Raw genomic sequence first — 17,790 nt, forward strand, 5'->3', positions numbered from 1 at the left:
ATGCCAATGCCCACTGTACTCGTATTTATAACTAATATCAAACACAGAGAGTTCACAATAAACTTCTACCAACCACTTCAAAGAATACCAAACATGAACTTTTATTTTTATTTTATCAGACCGTAGGAAAGGTATTGCTCTTCGAATGGCTTACTGAGATTCCACTAACTTTTTTTAAAAACGTTGCCCCGCACTAGGATTTTCTCCTGTGTCGTGGGTGCGTTTTCAAACATACAAGTTCACATAAACATCACACCCAGACACGAAACAACAATTTATGGATCACACAAAGAGTTGCTCCGTGGGGGAATCGGACCCGCTACACGTTGCCTAGCCGCCGCGCCAATCGTGCAGTCAAACTATCTAGATTTTTTTTATCTTATTTTGGTGAACCCTTATGAATTATTTCACATTTATGTACGAGTATACCTACTAAACAAAAAAAAAACTCCAATAAACTTACTAAAACACAACCAAATAAATTATCCAAACAGAAACAAAACGACTCCAATCTCTCTCAGACCACTCAACGTATCTTCGGTATCGCAGAAACCGAATTTAATATTAATACGAAGGGACATTTTTGTCTATACAGTAGAGTCGTCTGGTTTATGAATATTCAATGCGAACCTTATTGGGTGGCACTTGCGAAGTGAATGATCAATCAATAATAATTGCTTGGCTTTATCGAAGAACTTGAGTGTCTTCTGCGGCTAATGAGCAATCTTCTATCGTCTAGTCTTGAATTAAATTGTCTGTAGTCTAGCTGTAGTGTAGGTATAGACTTGCTCTATTTGATGACTATTTTATTTATACTATACTTGATATTTATGTTAATTGCAGATATTTTGCTTTGGTTTATAATTTTTTTAAGTTTTATACTGCATTTATCGTATTAGGTGTGCCTGTAAAGATAGATGTAATGTTTAAGATAAATAAATAAATACTATATAATTCAAAGCTTCAAGAAAATAGCGTATTCCTTTTTAAAATGCCGGCAACGCACCTGTGACACCTCTTGTGTTGCGGATGTCCATGGACGGCGCTGATCAGGTGACCCGTCTGATCGATTTCCCACTATTCCATAAAAAAGCATGTCGGGTATTATAATTTGTGTATGTAAAATGTCGCTATAGCTTTATTTTTAATTAAAGTTGCACATATTAAATTTATTAGGAGGATAGTACCTATTAGGTGGTGTTTTGTAGGTTTTGGGTACCCCTATGTGGCAATGAAGTAACTATGTGTTTGTGTTGCGTTAGTATGAGTTCTATATAATTGGTCGTACGATTATATACAGAGTTTATTCTTGTCTTTGTCTATCAAATTCGTATATCGACAAACAAAATAATATTTTTTCTAACAAAACTACTATCAACTAGATCATCGAATCTTTAAAGCCAGGCTATCTGAAGTTAGTTCTGTAAACAAAATCCTCGACAAAAATTCAATTCACTATTGAAATAAGGAAACCAATTCGCGAGTGATACTTTGATCTGTATGAAAACACAACCGTCTAGATCCCGTGGCAAGAGTACGAAAAATAAAATTGAATTCTTCCCGCTAAACAACTTGTTATCCCGTCGGCTACGGTTGCTATAGCAACGATTTCCTCCAATATTTACGTTCCACGAGGATATGCATTTGATATTTTCTGTTTCATTTTCAGATCAAATAAGGGATCTATTTGTTTTGGGTTCTTGGGAGTTTTATTATTTAATTGGACACACACACACCACTGCTGACCAAACCACTATCCTCGTACGGAGAAGGTTTGAGCATTCATTAATCACCACGCTCGCTCAATGTGGGTGGGTGATTGAACTCATAATCAGAAATTATAAGCTCAAGTTTCCTCACGATGTTTTCCTTAACCCTTTGTCAGTGGTGTTTAAATAATCTTAGAAAGTACAATAATTCGAAAAAGTAACATTGGTACATTGCCGTGGACACTGGACGAGAGACTGTATAGAGCTTCCGCTATACTTATCATGCATACTCCGAGCGCGCGGGGCTCCGACTTAAAGCAAGAGTAGGAACGGGGTGGTTTTTAGTAAAGACGACACTCCCTCTCGCCTCGACTAAGGCAAGAGGAGACACACGTAAAATAATATAATAGCAATTTATTGTTAGAAAAACTCATGTCGAACTGTCTAGATAGTTATTAAGAAGTATAAAAAACTTGCGCCAGAACAAAAAGTTTTGCTTGCAATAGTTTAAGAGAATAGTTTTTATATCGTTGCTCATTGGTTCGTTCCCGCAGATGGTCTTGAAGTATTTCTTCTTGAAAACTTTTGTGTAGGTACTACACTTTGTGTGAAAATGTATTTTTGTTTTATTGTTGTGTAAAAGCAAGTTAAAAACTGTTTATGTTGGAATTTTATCGAATCTTAAAAACAACGTAATAACCAAGTAATTTTGCTGAATATATTAAAAAGTCACCTCTATTTAAATATAAATCTGGTTTTATTAGCTGGTTTAGCTTCTCCCAGCGGCTTCACCCGCGTTTCCGTGGAATGAATAAAAAGAAATATCTTATTACCCAAGTCAGCTCACACCCTGTCTGTATACCAAATTTCATCAAAATCCGTTCAATAGTTTCAGCGTAATTGACGGACAAATGTCCAAACAAATAAACTTTCACATTTATAATGTTATAGTGTGAATTGTGATAATCCAATGTAATACCCAGTCTGGAACAGTTGCACTATTAGTTCCATGTAATAGGGTGTAAGCCTTTGCTTCATACCGGATTTCAATTCCAGACTTCGTGCTGTTATGATAATTTACTCCGTATAGCGATGTCCCTTCCAATTTCAACATAATTATTTTTCTGCTATTAAAACAGAGAAATGTTTATTAAGCCCTTTGTTAACGAAGGCTCACTTCGTTAGCCTAACTTAGGAGATTTTGTACATAAAAACTATTTTTTTTTTGTGGTAAAATTGAACTGATTGTGAGTTACTACCTTGATACCGACAAAAAGGCCTGGGACAAATGGAGTTAATCCTACTTTCTATTATAGTATAAGCCGGTAAACGAGCAGACGTATCACCTGATGCTCAGTAATCACCGCCGCTCATGGACACCCGAAACCCAAGGTGCATTACATAAGTGCGTTGCCGGCCTTTTGAGGGTTAGGAATTTAAGGGTTGTTGGGGAATCGGGGATTGCGAAGATTAGGACTACTCACTGTATCCTGTATCCCGGTCCAATTGGACCTACGGTAACCTCACTCACACAACGCAAGTGTTTTTTGTGAGATAGTGATATCAATCCGGTCAAGCCGGCCCATTCATGTCGAAGCATGGCTCTCCCACACTTAACAAAAAACAGTACTAAAATAATATGAGAAGATATTTTGGATCGAAATGCCGTACCTAAACTCCTATTAAACCTTCACAATTCAGATCAATAACAGTTAGGTATTCGAACGAATGGTACAAAGAATAAAGACAGGCTGTCATTGCTGGCATTCATCGTGATGTATTGGGAGTACCTACGAGTATACTAGAGCCTTAGCATTGAATGTCGTTCATCATGTTCCTACCACAAGTGACAGCTTTGAACATTTTATTCGTAATTCTTATACTTATGACGTAGGTGTAGGTAAGTGAACAAAATTTTTCTTTGAGTATAATTTTATCGGGTGATTAATGTGTCGTGTGTGGAAAATAAGTGATAGGTTTTTCATAGGCTAAGTATAAATAAATTACTAAAAGAATAGACATATTGCCGTTCTCGAGATTTTTAATTTTAATGATTACTTAAACTATTCGTTAGTGACGATTTTGTTCCAAAACCAATTACTAAGGTGCCCACTTCTTATTTAACCCATACTTTACTTTACCTAAACTTTTTTTATGGCATAAACCGACGGGTGGTAAGTAATCGCCGCCGCCCATGGATACCCGAAACTCCAAAGGCGTTACAAGTGCATTGCCGGCCTTTCGAAGGTTAGGAATGTAAGGGTACGTGAAATCGAACCCACATCGTCGCAATAGAAAGACGACTACAGCAGGTTCATTTAACCGATCGCCCACGAATACCACACGACATTAAAATAACTTGTAAACAATAAGCTTTACAATAATTTCATTATTTATCATAGACTTACCTGTAAAACTCGTAGTCTTAACACCAGAGCGAGAGGGTATCCGAAGCCATGTCGGAATATCGTGCTGTCTCTTTCTCCCGTCAATGGAGCCGCGGACTCCTTTCGTCGAGACAGGGCAGTCTGAAACAATTTATCAGCTTTAAACCTTTTTCCAACAAGCAGTTTTATAGGTCTGAGAGCGGTTTTAAACGCGTTCAGAAGGATTAAGTTGGGGTGCTATTGACATTTTTTGGGGTTATTTATAGACTTCCAACAGTTGGGAATAAGAAGTAGATTTATGGATATTATAGCCTCGTGGTGTAGGGTTAAATACTCTTAGTATTATTTCTTTTTTAATTTTCGCTTTTCTTTAACAAAACAAGGTAAAACTTAATGTGGACTGGGGATGATGCTTGTTTAACTTATGTTTAGGGACTGGCTTAAAAACAGGTGACTGCGTTACCGAAATAACTAGAGACGTCGAAACAATACCATAAGTAAGTAGCTACTACATTTACGGCGCATTTCAATAAACTACCGATTGGTAGATTTGCCTACGAGCGGTAGAATTTTGACATAAGCTCCATACAAAATGTGTCAAAATTCTACCGCTCGTAAGCAAATCTACCGATCCGTAGTTTATTGGAATGCGTCGTTAATGATTACTTAAACTTTTTATTAACGATTTTATTCTAAAAACAATTGCTAAGGATTGGGTAAAGTAACCATTCAATGACACTGATTATGGTTTTTTTACCTTACCACCCCGTTCCTACTCCTGCTTTTCGAGCCGGAGCCCCGAAGTAGTCCGCAGCTCCAGTCTGAGTACGGCTGTACCTGTCTTACAAGTACTAAAATACGTTTTTTAATAAATTAAGAGCTACCTCTTCTGCAGGATGAGGTTAGGTTTAAAAAGCTTCGGTATCAATCCATCACTTAGAAGAGCAACCAGGGACAAATTAATCAAATATTAAATTATTTAAAGCTATGAATTGTTTAGAGGGTTCAAATTTATCTTAGGACCCAGCTGTAACATTGGTGATTGGTTAAATAAACAAGACTGCTTTGTTATTCAACTGACCAATGATAGTGATAGCTGATTTAAAGAGCCAATTTAATTTCTGGATCAACAAGTAAAAAATATTTCTAGATTTTTTTTTTTTTTTTTGAAACACATAGCCTTCTGACGCACATACAACAACGTCGACTGATCCGCACCGTACGGACCGTTCATCGGCAATGCCTACATGCGATGGGTACCTTTAAGGTAAGCGTCTACAGACCCGCATCGTCCGCATCGCACACATTGCGTTAAGAAGAACTATTAAGTACATAAAATCTTCTAGTTCTAGATTATGTATTACTTGAATTATACTATATTTCCCTTAGAATATGTAGGTACAGTGTATGCAGACTGGCTACGTGCCAACGATTTGTAAAGCTTAGTCTTTTGTAAATAAATTGCAGAGTTGACTGGCAATGTGTCCATCCGTATTTAGGCTAACTTAAAAAAAAAAATGGTGAATCAGTATTTTTTTGCAACTGGACTGAAAGTATTTGATAAGTTGGTGCCAAATAATTTAATGTTGCTTAACACAACATAACATCATGGCTTTTATGTACTGGACGGTTAGCCGGAGATTAGAAAAACATTAGGAATCAAGTAATGTACTTACTAAAGATTTCGTCATTGGTTCGAATGGACAGGAAAATGACAACTTTGCAAGCAATTTAAAGATTTTACAAAAAAGTAATCAATAAAAAACAGTTGCGTACTTAAATAATACATATAAATCATATTTTATTTTTTTATAAAATAGGGTTCCACGACTTGGTACCACCTAGTACCAGGCCAGTGCCACGCATGCGCTGTCATACCGGCTTGTTTACAAACAGCATAATATTGTTAAAATCCGGAACAGTTTCGTGTTTCTCTCTGTGTTTATATTTACTTTGTTTTCTTTGATTCAGCAAGCTAAATAAATAAGTGAAATATATCTAATATTGTTGTTGAAACGCGTTAATTAGGTAAGTATATACTTTGTTTTGTAGGTAATTAGAGAGAAAATTTTCTATCACGGATTTTTTGTTTCCATGGACTTAGCAGTCAAGTTGTGTTGTGTATTTTTGAAATAATTTTTTATTTTATTAAGTCAATTGTGTTGTTGTCTGTATTTTTGAAATTTGTTTTTATTTATTTGTTATTGGAAACTGAACAGCTTATTATTAATTTGACATTTTTATTGAATTTTTCCCTACTATCAATGACCAGCGCAATGCAGTTGCAACAAAGTGTCATTATTGTAATCGCACATTAAAATAAGATAGTTTTTCAAATAAGTATTTATTCTTGTGTTCTGTTTTGGCATACTTATTACGTAGCAACCTTATAAATTAATAACCTTAATCAAGGCAATAACCGAGCAATGTGACTCTAAAATAAAACTTGCTATTATTAATATTCTAGGCGCTACATTTCATTGGAAAAACATCTGATAGGCTTACAAAAACTAATAATAACTTATAATTAAAATCATTATTATTTTACAGTCCATCAACAAAATGTTCGGAGAATCAGAAGACTCCAGTGATGAGGAAGTACCACCAGAGCCGAAACGTAGTTCTTCATCGGAAGGTGGCTATGAGGAAGATGACGATGACAACATATCTGAGGTGGAAGAAGTTAAAAAGGTACCAGCACCAGCACCGACTGAAGAGGAAAAGCAAGCAGAAACCTTGGTACAAGCTGGTAAGGTTTAAAATGAGTTAGCAATTTATTCATAGGTGTGTGTCATCATCAAAATTTTTAATTAATTTAGATTTAGTTTGGAATTGGCATTTTTTTAGACCAGTGAAGTAAGTAATCATTCTAGTTGTGGATAATACTAAAATGGTCATTGAAAAAAATTAAGTTAATATAAAATCAACGTTACTTATCTAACCGCCGTACTCAGAGTCATTTAACTCGTGGCGTGCCAGAACGTAGATCTATGCAAGACACAAAGTATTTTCTATTAGGTATGTCTTTTATAGCGGCAGACAAGAGTTTAATGGTTACTTTACCGTTAACCGTTTTACCCGGTCTTTAGCAATTGTTTTCAGAACAAAATCGTTACTAAGGAAGAATTTAAGTAATCATTTAATGTCTCTGAGTACAGCAGTAAAACTATTAGACTTAGAGTAAAGCCAAAATAAAAATAGTCAGACTATAACAGAATAGAATAGAATTTATCATTTAATATTATAAATTAACATATTACCCTCTCGAAAATAGATAACTGAATATATCCAACAGACGTTAGGAGACAGATGGTGAAAAGTCTCATGAGAGTACAGACCTGACACTTTTACTATGATAAGGGTAACAGGGTTGACGTCGCAGACAATTTTCAAACAAAAGATATTATATTAAACGACACCGTATTAATCAAGTAATGTAAAACTGAACAAATAAATGGTATACACATTTATCTAAATGTCTTTGTCAGGAGACTTTTAGATCACACCGCGAGAGAATTGCTAAATCTTAGGATACTACTTTTTTGACATAAATGCTCTTCATCATCATCATTATAGGTGTTAAGCCTTTTTGAGGCAATTTGGTGTTGGCCTCCTTCATTTCTTTGCATTTTGGGACGAAATGCTCCTAAAGGTATAAAATCTGTATATGTATGCGTGTAGGACTAAGGGGGAGGCCTTTGTTTAGCAGTGGACATCTCTCGGCTGATGATGATGATGATGTATGTTTGTTACAATATTAAAACTAAGTGTAAGTTTAGTTCTACCTAAATAGAGACGAGCATTTAGCTATACACCAGGTATAATTTAGTAATTGGAAGAATAAAATGAAATGGAAGTGTGTACAGGTATGACAAATGAATTGGTCAAAATAAAGGATAGTTCAATAAAACCTTTCGAAAATCTTTCTGCGCATAAAATACTTATTAGTGTTTGAGTTTAGATTTATATAAAAAAAACCAAACAATTCAGTAGCCAATGTCGTAATGACGTTGTCAAAAAATTATCAATCATAATAATATACCAATCTCATAATTTTTATTTAAGAACTGAGTTTTACATATAATTTTTCACAGTTCAGACTGAAGAAGCAAAAATGTCGACGGGTGCGGTCGGGCCTCAACCGCGTCGAAAGAGATTCATTCCTAAATATAATGTTGAAGGCGTGCACGTATTAACTATTGGTGAAGACACACAAACTCAAATAGAAATGGTAGTTGGAGTCCAAGTTTATGCACAATATCCTTGGAAAACTGTACAAAAATCTAAACTAATAGAATCGATTGAAATAGGGGGAGAACTGTCAGAGTTTTTTCCGTTACGTAAAGAAATTGAGGAATATCCCGAAGCCGAAATATTAATGGGGTATATAGTAGATGAATCAAGTAACACTGATGACTTCTACATATGCTGTACAATAGAAGCCAGAGATCATTGCAAGCAACAATCAGACAGATTTATCCGACGGCAAGAAAAGAAATTAGAGAAAGCAATACAAAAAAAACCAAGACCTTGGGTGAGTTTGGGCAGTGAAATTGAAATAACAGAACTAGAACCAATTAATTCGAGAACTTTAATGGAAATCGAGATAAAAGCTAAGTTTCCCACTGAATATGAACCTATAAAGTTCACCGTGAGGGACACTGAGGCCGTTAGAGATGGTATCATTGAGTTAACAGCCTACAGACAAAGGTTTAATAATGTTACCCGTCGAAGAATAGATTGCGCATGTCAAATTAGACCAGTATCCGTTAGCCAAGTTGCTCAGACCTACCTAAAATTTCCGCAAAATAAATGGACTCAATCCATCGCAGATGCTATGGGTCGAATTGGAGATGAAGGTGGCGATGGTGATCGGGAAAGAGACGATGATGACAGTTCAGATGAAGAATATACCAGTAAAAAACACCCTATTGATGAAGTAGGATTGCGTTCCTATAGGGCTGCAGCTGCCCGTATGCGTCGACCTTCTTATCAAAAATTGATTAATAAGTTTATGACATCACGAGTAGCTGAAATGGAGTCGATAATAGAGCTAAACGCTGTAATGGATATGTATTACAACGACTATCCAAATCTTGTAACTCAGAAACATATTGATACGCTTGGTACCATGGCTTTTGAAGAGTATGTTTGTTTCACTGATGTCAGAGCTAAATTTAAGTATGTATCTTGTGCTGAATTTCATCCAATGTGGTCTGGTATTGTTGCAATTTCGTACTCGGATGTTTCCCCAACAGTCATGCGAACGCATACATTTACACGTAATGATCCAATTCAAAGAGCAGTCTATGGTTTAAATCCTGTATTAATATGGAGTCATATAGATAGTTTACGATCAAAACTATATTTAGAGTCACCGCGTGAGGTTACAACTTTATCATTTTGTCCTTTCAATGAAAATGTTCTAATTGGTGGTTTGATAAATGGACAAGTTGTTATATGGGATCTAACAAAAAAGCTGGAAAACGTTGAAAAAATTGAAGTATTAAGCGAAACTAGGGAAAAGTATCGAATAGCTATGAATTCACAAATGGGGTGGATGAAGTCTATTCAAGATCGAGCTGTAGTGAATGCTACAGCTTGTAGCAGTCTATTAAATTGTCATGAAGCAGCTGTTTCTGCAATCAAATGGGTACCACCAACTTTTGTAATAACGCCTACCGGTAAAACTGTTCGCTTACCAGAAAATAAATATTCGCTTCAGTTTATAACTACATCGGTAGACGGGAAAATTTTAGTATGGAATATTTCAGTTGGCGACATGGCATTTGTGGAGGGCAAAAAAGTTAAGAAATCCAAAAGAATAGCACGTCGGCCTTCGGGTTTACTTGTAGACGTTTCACCTTTTCAGGTATTGGATCGTATTTTACAGCCATGCTACAAAATTGTGTTAGGTATAGCAGGTCAACCCTGGGCTTACTCAATACAGAGTTTCGGAATATCTGCTCCTAACGTGAAATATATTTACACTCCGAAAAATAATGGTACTGGAAGAAAGTACTTCACTTGTGAAGTCGACAAAGAAACCAGAGAGACAATGAATTCAATATTTTATTTTGGCACAAAACACGGCGAGTTAACACGTGCAACTTGGGAAGGACATGAGTTCAACACTGGTGAAGTAGTTAATTCTGAGTTTGCTGACATAAAATATCGCTGTAATTTGCATGACGGTGCTATAGTTGTTACTAGTAAGAATCCTATAATGGATTCTGTAACTCTAACTGTGGGGGGAAAAATATTTGCAATCTGGTCTGATTATCTACAAGGCCGACCAATAATTTGGAAAAAACGTCCATATCGTTTGACAGATGGAGTGTGGTCGCAGTATAAACCGAGTATAATTTTTATTTGTAATTCAGAAGGAGATCTTGAAACCTGGGATTTATTAATAAAAAGTGATAAACCCATTTCTGTACAAACACTCGCTGGGTCGATGCTTACCAAGGTTAGTTTACACACCTTGCCTTTGGTTAAGAACATCATCGGTGTGAGTGACGTAAATGGGTCTTTCAGAATGTTTCTTAATCCTCCGGTATTTATGCTATCGAAAGCTAATTATACACCGCGTATGGAGGCTATGGTAGAGAGAGAACTAAAAGTTATGAAATCTTTTATAGAATGGCAAAAAAATTTTATGCAAAAAAATCCACATATTTTATTAGAAATAAAAAGAAAGGAAGGTGCACTGCTGGCTGAAAAGGAAGAAGAAAAACGACGAAAAAGAGAAGAGTTAGAGAAATTGCAGGATGAGGAAGACGAAGCTAGGAGATTGGAGAGAATGAAAGTTTTAGGCCCAGAAGAGAGGTGGCAGAAAATCATACAAAAGTTAATAGAAAGAACAATTGCTGTTAAAAAAAGGATCAACAGAGCACTATTAATAGAACACGAAAAACCGCTAAGAGAGTTAGAAGCACAGCGCTTAGAGAAAGAAAGAAGGATGTTAGAAATAATGAAAAACCAAAAAACAATTTTCAATGACACGGTTGCCATTCTTTTTCCCGAAGCAATACAGAAACCATTCAAACCAAAGAAAAGTTTGCTTTCCGACAATAAAGAGGCACTAAAAAGGGAATATTTAGCTGAATATTATTACATTAGAGGGACTGCAAAAACGATGGTAAGGAAAAACCCATATAAAGCAGATTTTCGATACGAAGCTACAGTTGCCGAGGGTAAAGAAAGAAGAGGTGCGTTGAATGCTCAACAGAGTTATGTAAAGAGGCATTACTTTAGAATTGAACACGAACATCAACGACATACAACGACGGTCCCTGTTAAAAAAATTGCCAAAATGAAAGAGAAAACAGAAGAAGAAGAAGAAGAAGCAGCAGCAGAAGAAAGAGAGGTAGAAGGACAATTAGGTGGAGAACCAACTAATTGATTAGAAAATCTTCAGTGCCTAGGATCATTCTTTTTCATTCTAATTATTCATTATAACCTACAATATTTTTATTATTATTTAATTTAGTTGTATATTTTATTTTATAATTTTAGCTTTATTATTATTTTTAATCATATAATTATTTAATTTACAAATGTTTGAATAAGATTAGATTTATTTTTAGCATAATAATGATTGTATTTTAAGGTATCCATTTGACTAATTATGAATTAATTTATTTTAATTTTGTATATTGTGTTTGGAATAGTTTTACATAGTTTAAATGGCGTATATTTATAGATTTTTGTTTTGAAGTTTAATGCAGAGTAATATTGTGTATCTCACTATACAGGAATGATTATCTATCAACCAAGTGAAAATAATTCATCGATTGAATTGAAAATTATAATACAAATTATATTTGTTATAATTTTAAACCTATGTTATTTTTTGAGTTATTCTTTGGGTTCTAGATACATGCTGAGTATTTTTTGTATTTATGGCTTTATAAATGGAAATTGTGTATGATATTATTGAATTGTTTTGTTTAAATCTTTAAATTATAAATGTTATTATTACTGCATTTCTTCCACTGTGCTTTATTAATATATTTTTTATTAGTGTATTAATTAATTAATTATTGTAATTATGTTAATGTTAATTTTTATGTTTAATTAAATGAAACTTATTAATTAATTGGTAATGTTTTATTTTATATGTGAAATGTTAATAATACTGTCGTTTATTTCAAAATTATATTATCATAATTATTTTATTTGATAATATTGGACCCTCACAGAATATACCGGTCTGGAAATAACCCTAGCGTTTTCGTTTCGTGAGTTAATTCCCCATACTTTACTTCTAAGAGGGGAGTTACTGGTAGTCCACCTATAAGTAAGTTCTCCAATACATTGCTCTTTGGTGTTGGTAGCCCAATCCTCTGTCCCCAAAAGGTTGGCAATGCACTTGTAACCCAAAGGAGCCACAGAGCATTCGTAATGGATGATGGCGACCCTTATTGCTTGCCGCCAGGTAATCAATCAACTCGCTACATGTTCACCATAAAAATATAATGCCACATTTTCTATTGGAAAAGTAATTTGATGCTTTAATAAATCGTGTCTTAACGGCAATCAATCAAAATTAACGGTATTATGACAGAAATTATTATATTTGCCACAAATATATGACAGCTTTTGTTTTTATGTAACAGTGATAAATAGTGCAAATGAATTACTTAACTTGTATTCTCTAATATCTTACTTGTCTATCCTATATTATAATATATTTATCTTGAAAATAAGGATAACGAAACCATATCCATGTTAATAAATACATGACCACATGATTTGCATATTGCATATAACAATTATTATGTTATTACACAGTCACAGAAAAAGAGAAGTGCAGTACCTAGTTAAAATGAAATCGAAACTCTTTACTGTCTTAAAAATCAAAATAATTAAGAAGAATTCCTGGTGTATGACACTTAAGTCAAAAACGATTTGTCTGAGATTTTCTTCCACGAATATAATTCTGAAAATGGAAGTATAATTGTACTTATTAACTTGGTGTTCTTATTTACTGTTCTTCAATAAGATGTCTGCGCAAAGTTCAATACAACAACAACAACCACCTCCTGCACCTCGTAGGAAGAGATTTATTCCTAATTATGATGTGCCTGGTGTATACAGAATAACTCTTGGTGATGATACCCAACAACAAATAGAAATGGCAATCGGCTTTCAAGTTAATGCCCAGTATCCATGGAAAATGGTGAGTAAAGCAAAGATCATGGAAAATATCAATGTAGGCGTGGAACTTTCCGAATTTTACCCCATAAGGGAACAAATTTCGGAATATCCCGAAGAAGAAATACTCATGGGTTACATAGTAGATGAATCGAGTAATATTGATGAGTTCTACGTATGCTGTACAACAGAAGCAAGGGATCATTGTTTACAACATTCTACAAAATTTATAAGACGCCAGGAAAAGAAATTAGAAAAAGCAGTACAAAAGAAACCCAGGCCATGGATAAGTTTAGGAAGTGAAGTAGAAATAACTGAATTAGAAACAGTCAATACCAGAAGTTTAATAGAGTTGGAAATAAAAGCCAAGTTTCCTACTGAGTATGACCCTGAACATTTTCAAGTTAGAGACACTGAAAAGGTAAGAGATGGTATCATAGAGTTAACACCATATCGACAAAAGTTTAATAATGTTTATGCAAAAAGAGTTGACTGTGGATCTCAAATTACATTTCCTGTCTTTAATAATGTGGCACAAACGCAACTGAGATATCCACAAAACAAGTGGACCCAGTCTATCGCTGATGCTTTGGGTAAAATAGGAGACATCGAAGCAGGTGGTGATGCAGGAAGATTATTTGATGATCTCGACGAGGATGATAGAAGTTCAGATGACGAAAGTAACTTGAAAAAAGAGTCTTTCGACGAAGTAGGTTTAATTGCCTATAGGAATGCAATGAAACAGATGCGTCGTAAGTCATATATAAAAAAAGTCAATAACTTTGTTTACTCTAAATCAAATGAACTAGAATCTATGGTAGAACTTAATGCAGTAATGGATATGTATTATAATGATTACCAAAACCTCGTTACTCAAAAACATTTAGATACACTTGGTACTATGGCATTCGAAGAGTACGTTTGCTTTACAGATGTGAGAGCTAAAGAGAAATATGTATCATGTGCAACATTTCATTCTATGTGGTCTGGTATTGTGGCCATTACCTATGCAGATGTATCGCCAACCGTTATGAAAACAATTTCGTCGTCTGCGCCCTGTGATGCAATACAAAGAGCTGTCTACGGTTTGAACCCTGTTATGATTTGGAGCCACATAGACAGTTTAATACCGAAATTATACTTGGAATCACCACGTGAAGTCAAAGTACTTTCATTCTGCCCATTTAATGAAAATATTTTGATTGGTGGTTTAATTAATGGACAAGTTTTGATATGGGATCTAACTCATAAACTAGAAAATGTTGAAAAAATAGAAGTGTTAAGCGAAACGAGAGAAAAATACAGAATTGCAATGAATGCGCATATGGGATGGATGAAACCAATTCAGGACAGGGCAGTAGTAAGTGCTACTGTTTGTAGTAATTTAATGACTTGTCACTCGGCTCCCGTTACTGCCATCAAATGGGTGCCGCCAAATTATTTAGTTACACCCACTGGAAAAACCATAAACGCACCGCGCGATAAATCACCATTACAGTTTATGACTAGCTCTGAAGATGGAACAATTTTAATTTGGGACATATCAGTAGATAGCACGTTATTACTGAGTGCTAAGAAAATAAAGAAATCGAAGAGAGTTTTGCGTAGACCTTCAGCTTTACTTGTGGATGTTTCACCACTTAAGGTGTTAGACCGCATTTTGCAGCCGATATTTAAAGTAATTATAGGTGAAACAGGAAAATCTTCGGTACATTCTATAAAGAGTTTTGCAGCAACACCACCAAGTGTTAAATATATTTACACTCCCAAAAACAACGGAACTGGTAGAAAATATTTTACTTGTGAAATTCAGCAATTGGAAGAAAGAAGAAACGATGTATATCTTGGTACGCAAGATGGTGGACTAACACGTGCAACTTGGGAAGGACATGATTTTAATACAGGTGAAGTAGTTAATTCTGAGTACAGTGAGATAAAATTTAGTTCTCATATACACGATGGACCTATAGTAGCTACTCATAAAAATCCTAACATGGATTCTGTTACTTTGACTGTAGGAGGTAAAATATTCGCAATTTGGTCTGACCATTTAATTGGTCGACCAATAATCTGGAAAAAGCGTCCATATCGCTTAACAGACGGAGTATGGTCACAATACAAACCAAGTGTATTATTTCTTGCTAATTCTGAAGGGGCCCTTGAAATTTGGGATCTGGTTTTAATAAGTGACAAACCTGTTTCTGTACAAACGCTCTCAGGAACTATGCTAACAGGTGTTAGCTTACATACATTACCTTTAACTAAGAATATATTAGGTGTCAGTGATGTCAATGGTTCGTTTAGAATGTTCATATATCCTCCTGTATTTATGTTGTCACATCCAAAGTATATTGTTCGCATGAAGGCTTTGGTTGAGCGAGAATTGAAAGTTATAAGATCTTATATTAAATGGCAGACCGATTTTTTAAAAAAGCACCCAAGTATTTTGTTGCACATGAAACAAAAAGAAGGTTTAATTCTAGCTGAAAAAGAAGAAGAAAGGCGAAGGTTGAAAGAAGAATTAGAGAAAAAGGAAGAAGAAGAAAATGAAGCCAGAAGATTAGAGAGATTGAAATATATAGGACCTGAGGAAAGATGGCAAAAAGTAATTCAAAAGTTAATAGAAAGAACAATTGCAGTGAAAAAAAGAATCAACAGAACATTGTTATTCGAACAAGAGAAACCTTTAAGAGAATTAGAAGCACAGCGTTTGGTAAAAGAAAAGAGAATGTTAGAAATAATGAAAAATCAAAAAGCTATTTTTAATGACACTGTAGCTATTCTTTTTCCCGAGGCAATTCAGAAACCATTCAAACCAAGAAAAAGTCTTCTTACAGATAATAAACCGACATTAAAAAAAGAATATATAGAAGATTATTACCAGATAAGGGCAGCCTCGTTTAAATTGGTGCATAAAAATCCCTTTAAAGTAAAATTTTGTTGGGAAAGCACTCTCTCTGAGGGCAAAGATAGAAGGGCTTCTTTATTTGCGAAAAAAGACTATGTAAGAATGCATTGGTCAAGGATTGAAGAAGAAATGAAAGGAAGTGATGAACGGTTGGAAATTAAGTCATCTAAATCAAAACAAGAAAGTAAAATTATCGGTAGTTCAGTATCAATGAAAAAGTCTTTGGTGGACATATAAATTAGCATTAATTATATTTTAACATGCTCGCATCGTACGCATCGAACGCAACGAATTTTAGTTTGTCTTGTATAAAAACTCATACAACTACATCCACTGATCCACATCGTACGGACTGCTCATCGGCAATACCTACATGCGATGCGGCAATGAGATTGTGCACTGTGACACAAGTCAACGGCCCTGCCCAATGATATCATAGGTAGAAAGTGGCACATTAAAATGTTTTTGTATTATGGGACCACTCGGTGGAATTACATAACATATATTATGGAGTAGAAGAAACTCGCACCACTTTTGTCTTCAGCTAGGGGCGATAGTTAGTAGTGACTGACAAAAATTACTACCTATATAAATTGTAATTGTAATATTGGTTGTTTTATATTTGTTTTAAAAATATGTATTTTAAGTTTCGTTTATGTTATCCCACAAGGGAAGAGTAGTTGTGTAAGGAGGAGCAACTGTGTGATCTACAAATTGTTGTTTTTGGTTTGGGTACGCACCCACGATACAGGAGAAAATCCTAGTGTGGGGCAACGTTCTTTTTTTAAGTTTGATTTCAATTATTATTGATTGATTAATTTTCGTTTTAGTTTTGTGTCTAGGAAATATTTTTAGTTTACGCGTTTTATTTCTAAGTGTTATAGTTATGGTAATAAAGAAGATTTTACGAGTACAATTATTGTGTATTATTAATAATACATCGTACATACATAACTTCATGCCTCTCTCCCATTGGGGTAGGTAGAGGCAATTGATATTGACTGCACAGTTGGTGCAGTGGCAGGGCAATCAGCTGCCATGCAAGCAGTATTGGGTTCGATTCCCGAAGGAGCAACTCTTTGTGAGACTCCATAAATTGTTGTTTCGGGTTCAGGTGTCATGTGTATGTGAACTTGTATGTTTGTAAACGCACCCACGATACATGAGAAAATTCTAGCGTTGGGTAACGTTTAAAAAACTTATAAAACAACATTAGTTGTTGTACGTTTTTGAACAACAGAAAAAACATCCTTTTTAAGGTGGCGACCCCTGTAATAACTCGAAGTTAACAAAATATAATATTTTATTTAAAAAAAAAAAACATCTACTCCCTTGATATTAAGGTTTAATATTACCTATAAGTTATAGTTTCACACCATAGCATATTTTCTTGCCCTGCCTCACTGCGTATATTTTGAAAGCAAATATATAGAAAGGAAACGCAAACAAATCGCTATGTTGTTGAATAAGAGCTTGTGTAGTAGTAAAGAAACTGTCAGTAATCGGATCTGTATTTACCGACAACGAACTGTGAAATGCTCGGAATACGAAGACTCGGTAAAGTAAATATGTATGTACATGTATTTGAACACATACTATGGATATGATTATGTACTTTTGGATTAGT

General features: G+C 34.8%; 3 protein-coding genes across 3 annotated transcripts in view; 2 read left to right on the top strand and 1 right to left on the bottom strand.

The window, feature by feature from the left end:
• Nucleotides 1–17,790, bottom strand: part of LOC118268384 (uncharacterized) — a 72,233-nt gene that overhangs the window by 11,502 nt on the left and 42,941 nt on the right. The window contains exon 3 of the mRNA XM_050706408.1: nucleotides 4,118–4,237. Coding sequence (XP_050562365.1) covers nucleotides 4,118–4,237 — 120 coding nt within the window. The remainder of the gene's footprint in view (nucleotides 1–4,117; nucleotides 4,238–17,790) is intronic.
• Nucleotides 6,653–11,599, top strand: LOC118268383 (dynein axonemal intermediate chain 3-like). Its single transcript, XM_035582848.2, has 2 exons — nucleotides 6,653–6,845; nucleotides 8,191–11,599. Exons 1-2 carry the CDS (start codon nucleotides 6,659–6,661, stop codon nucleotides 11,499–11,501), a joined length of 3,498 nt encoding a protein of 1,165 aa, XP_035438741.2. The 5' UTR covers nucleotides 6,653–6,658; the 3' UTR covers nucleotides 11,502–11,599.
• LOC118268382 (dynein axonemal intermediate chain 3-like) lies at nucleotides 13,019–17,079 on the top strand. The gene has a single exon (XM_035582847.2). It carries the CDS (start codon nucleotides 13,104–13,106, stop codon nucleotides 16,398–16,400), a length of 3,297 nt encoding a protein of 1,098 aa, XP_035438740.2. The 5' UTR covers nucleotides 13,019–13,103; the 3' UTR covers nucleotides 16,401–17,079.

The sequence above is a fragment of the Spodoptera frugiperda genome, chromosome 29, assembly GCF_023101765.2.
Source record: "Spodoptera frugiperda isolate SF20-4 chromosome 29, AGI-APGP_CSIRO_Sfru_2.0, whole genome shotgun sequence".
Lineage (NCBI taxonomy): Eukaryota > Metazoa > Arthropoda > Insecta > Lepidoptera > Noctuidae > Spodoptera > Spodoptera frugiperda.

Excerpts from the sequence above, each read along its gene's own strand:
- LOC118268382 (XM_035582847.2), top strand. The coding sequence starts at position 13,104 with ATGTCTGCGCAAAGTTCAATACAACAACAACAACCACCTCCTGCACCT.
- LOC118268383 (XM_035582848.2), top strand. The coding sequence starts at position 6,659 with ATGTTCGGAGAATCAGAAGACTCCAGTGATGAGGAAGTACCACCAGAG. Across the intron at positions 6,846-8,190 it reads AGAAACCTTGGTACAAGCTG|TTCAGACTGAAGAAGCAAAA; the intron begins GTAAGGTTTAAA and ends AATTTTTCACAG.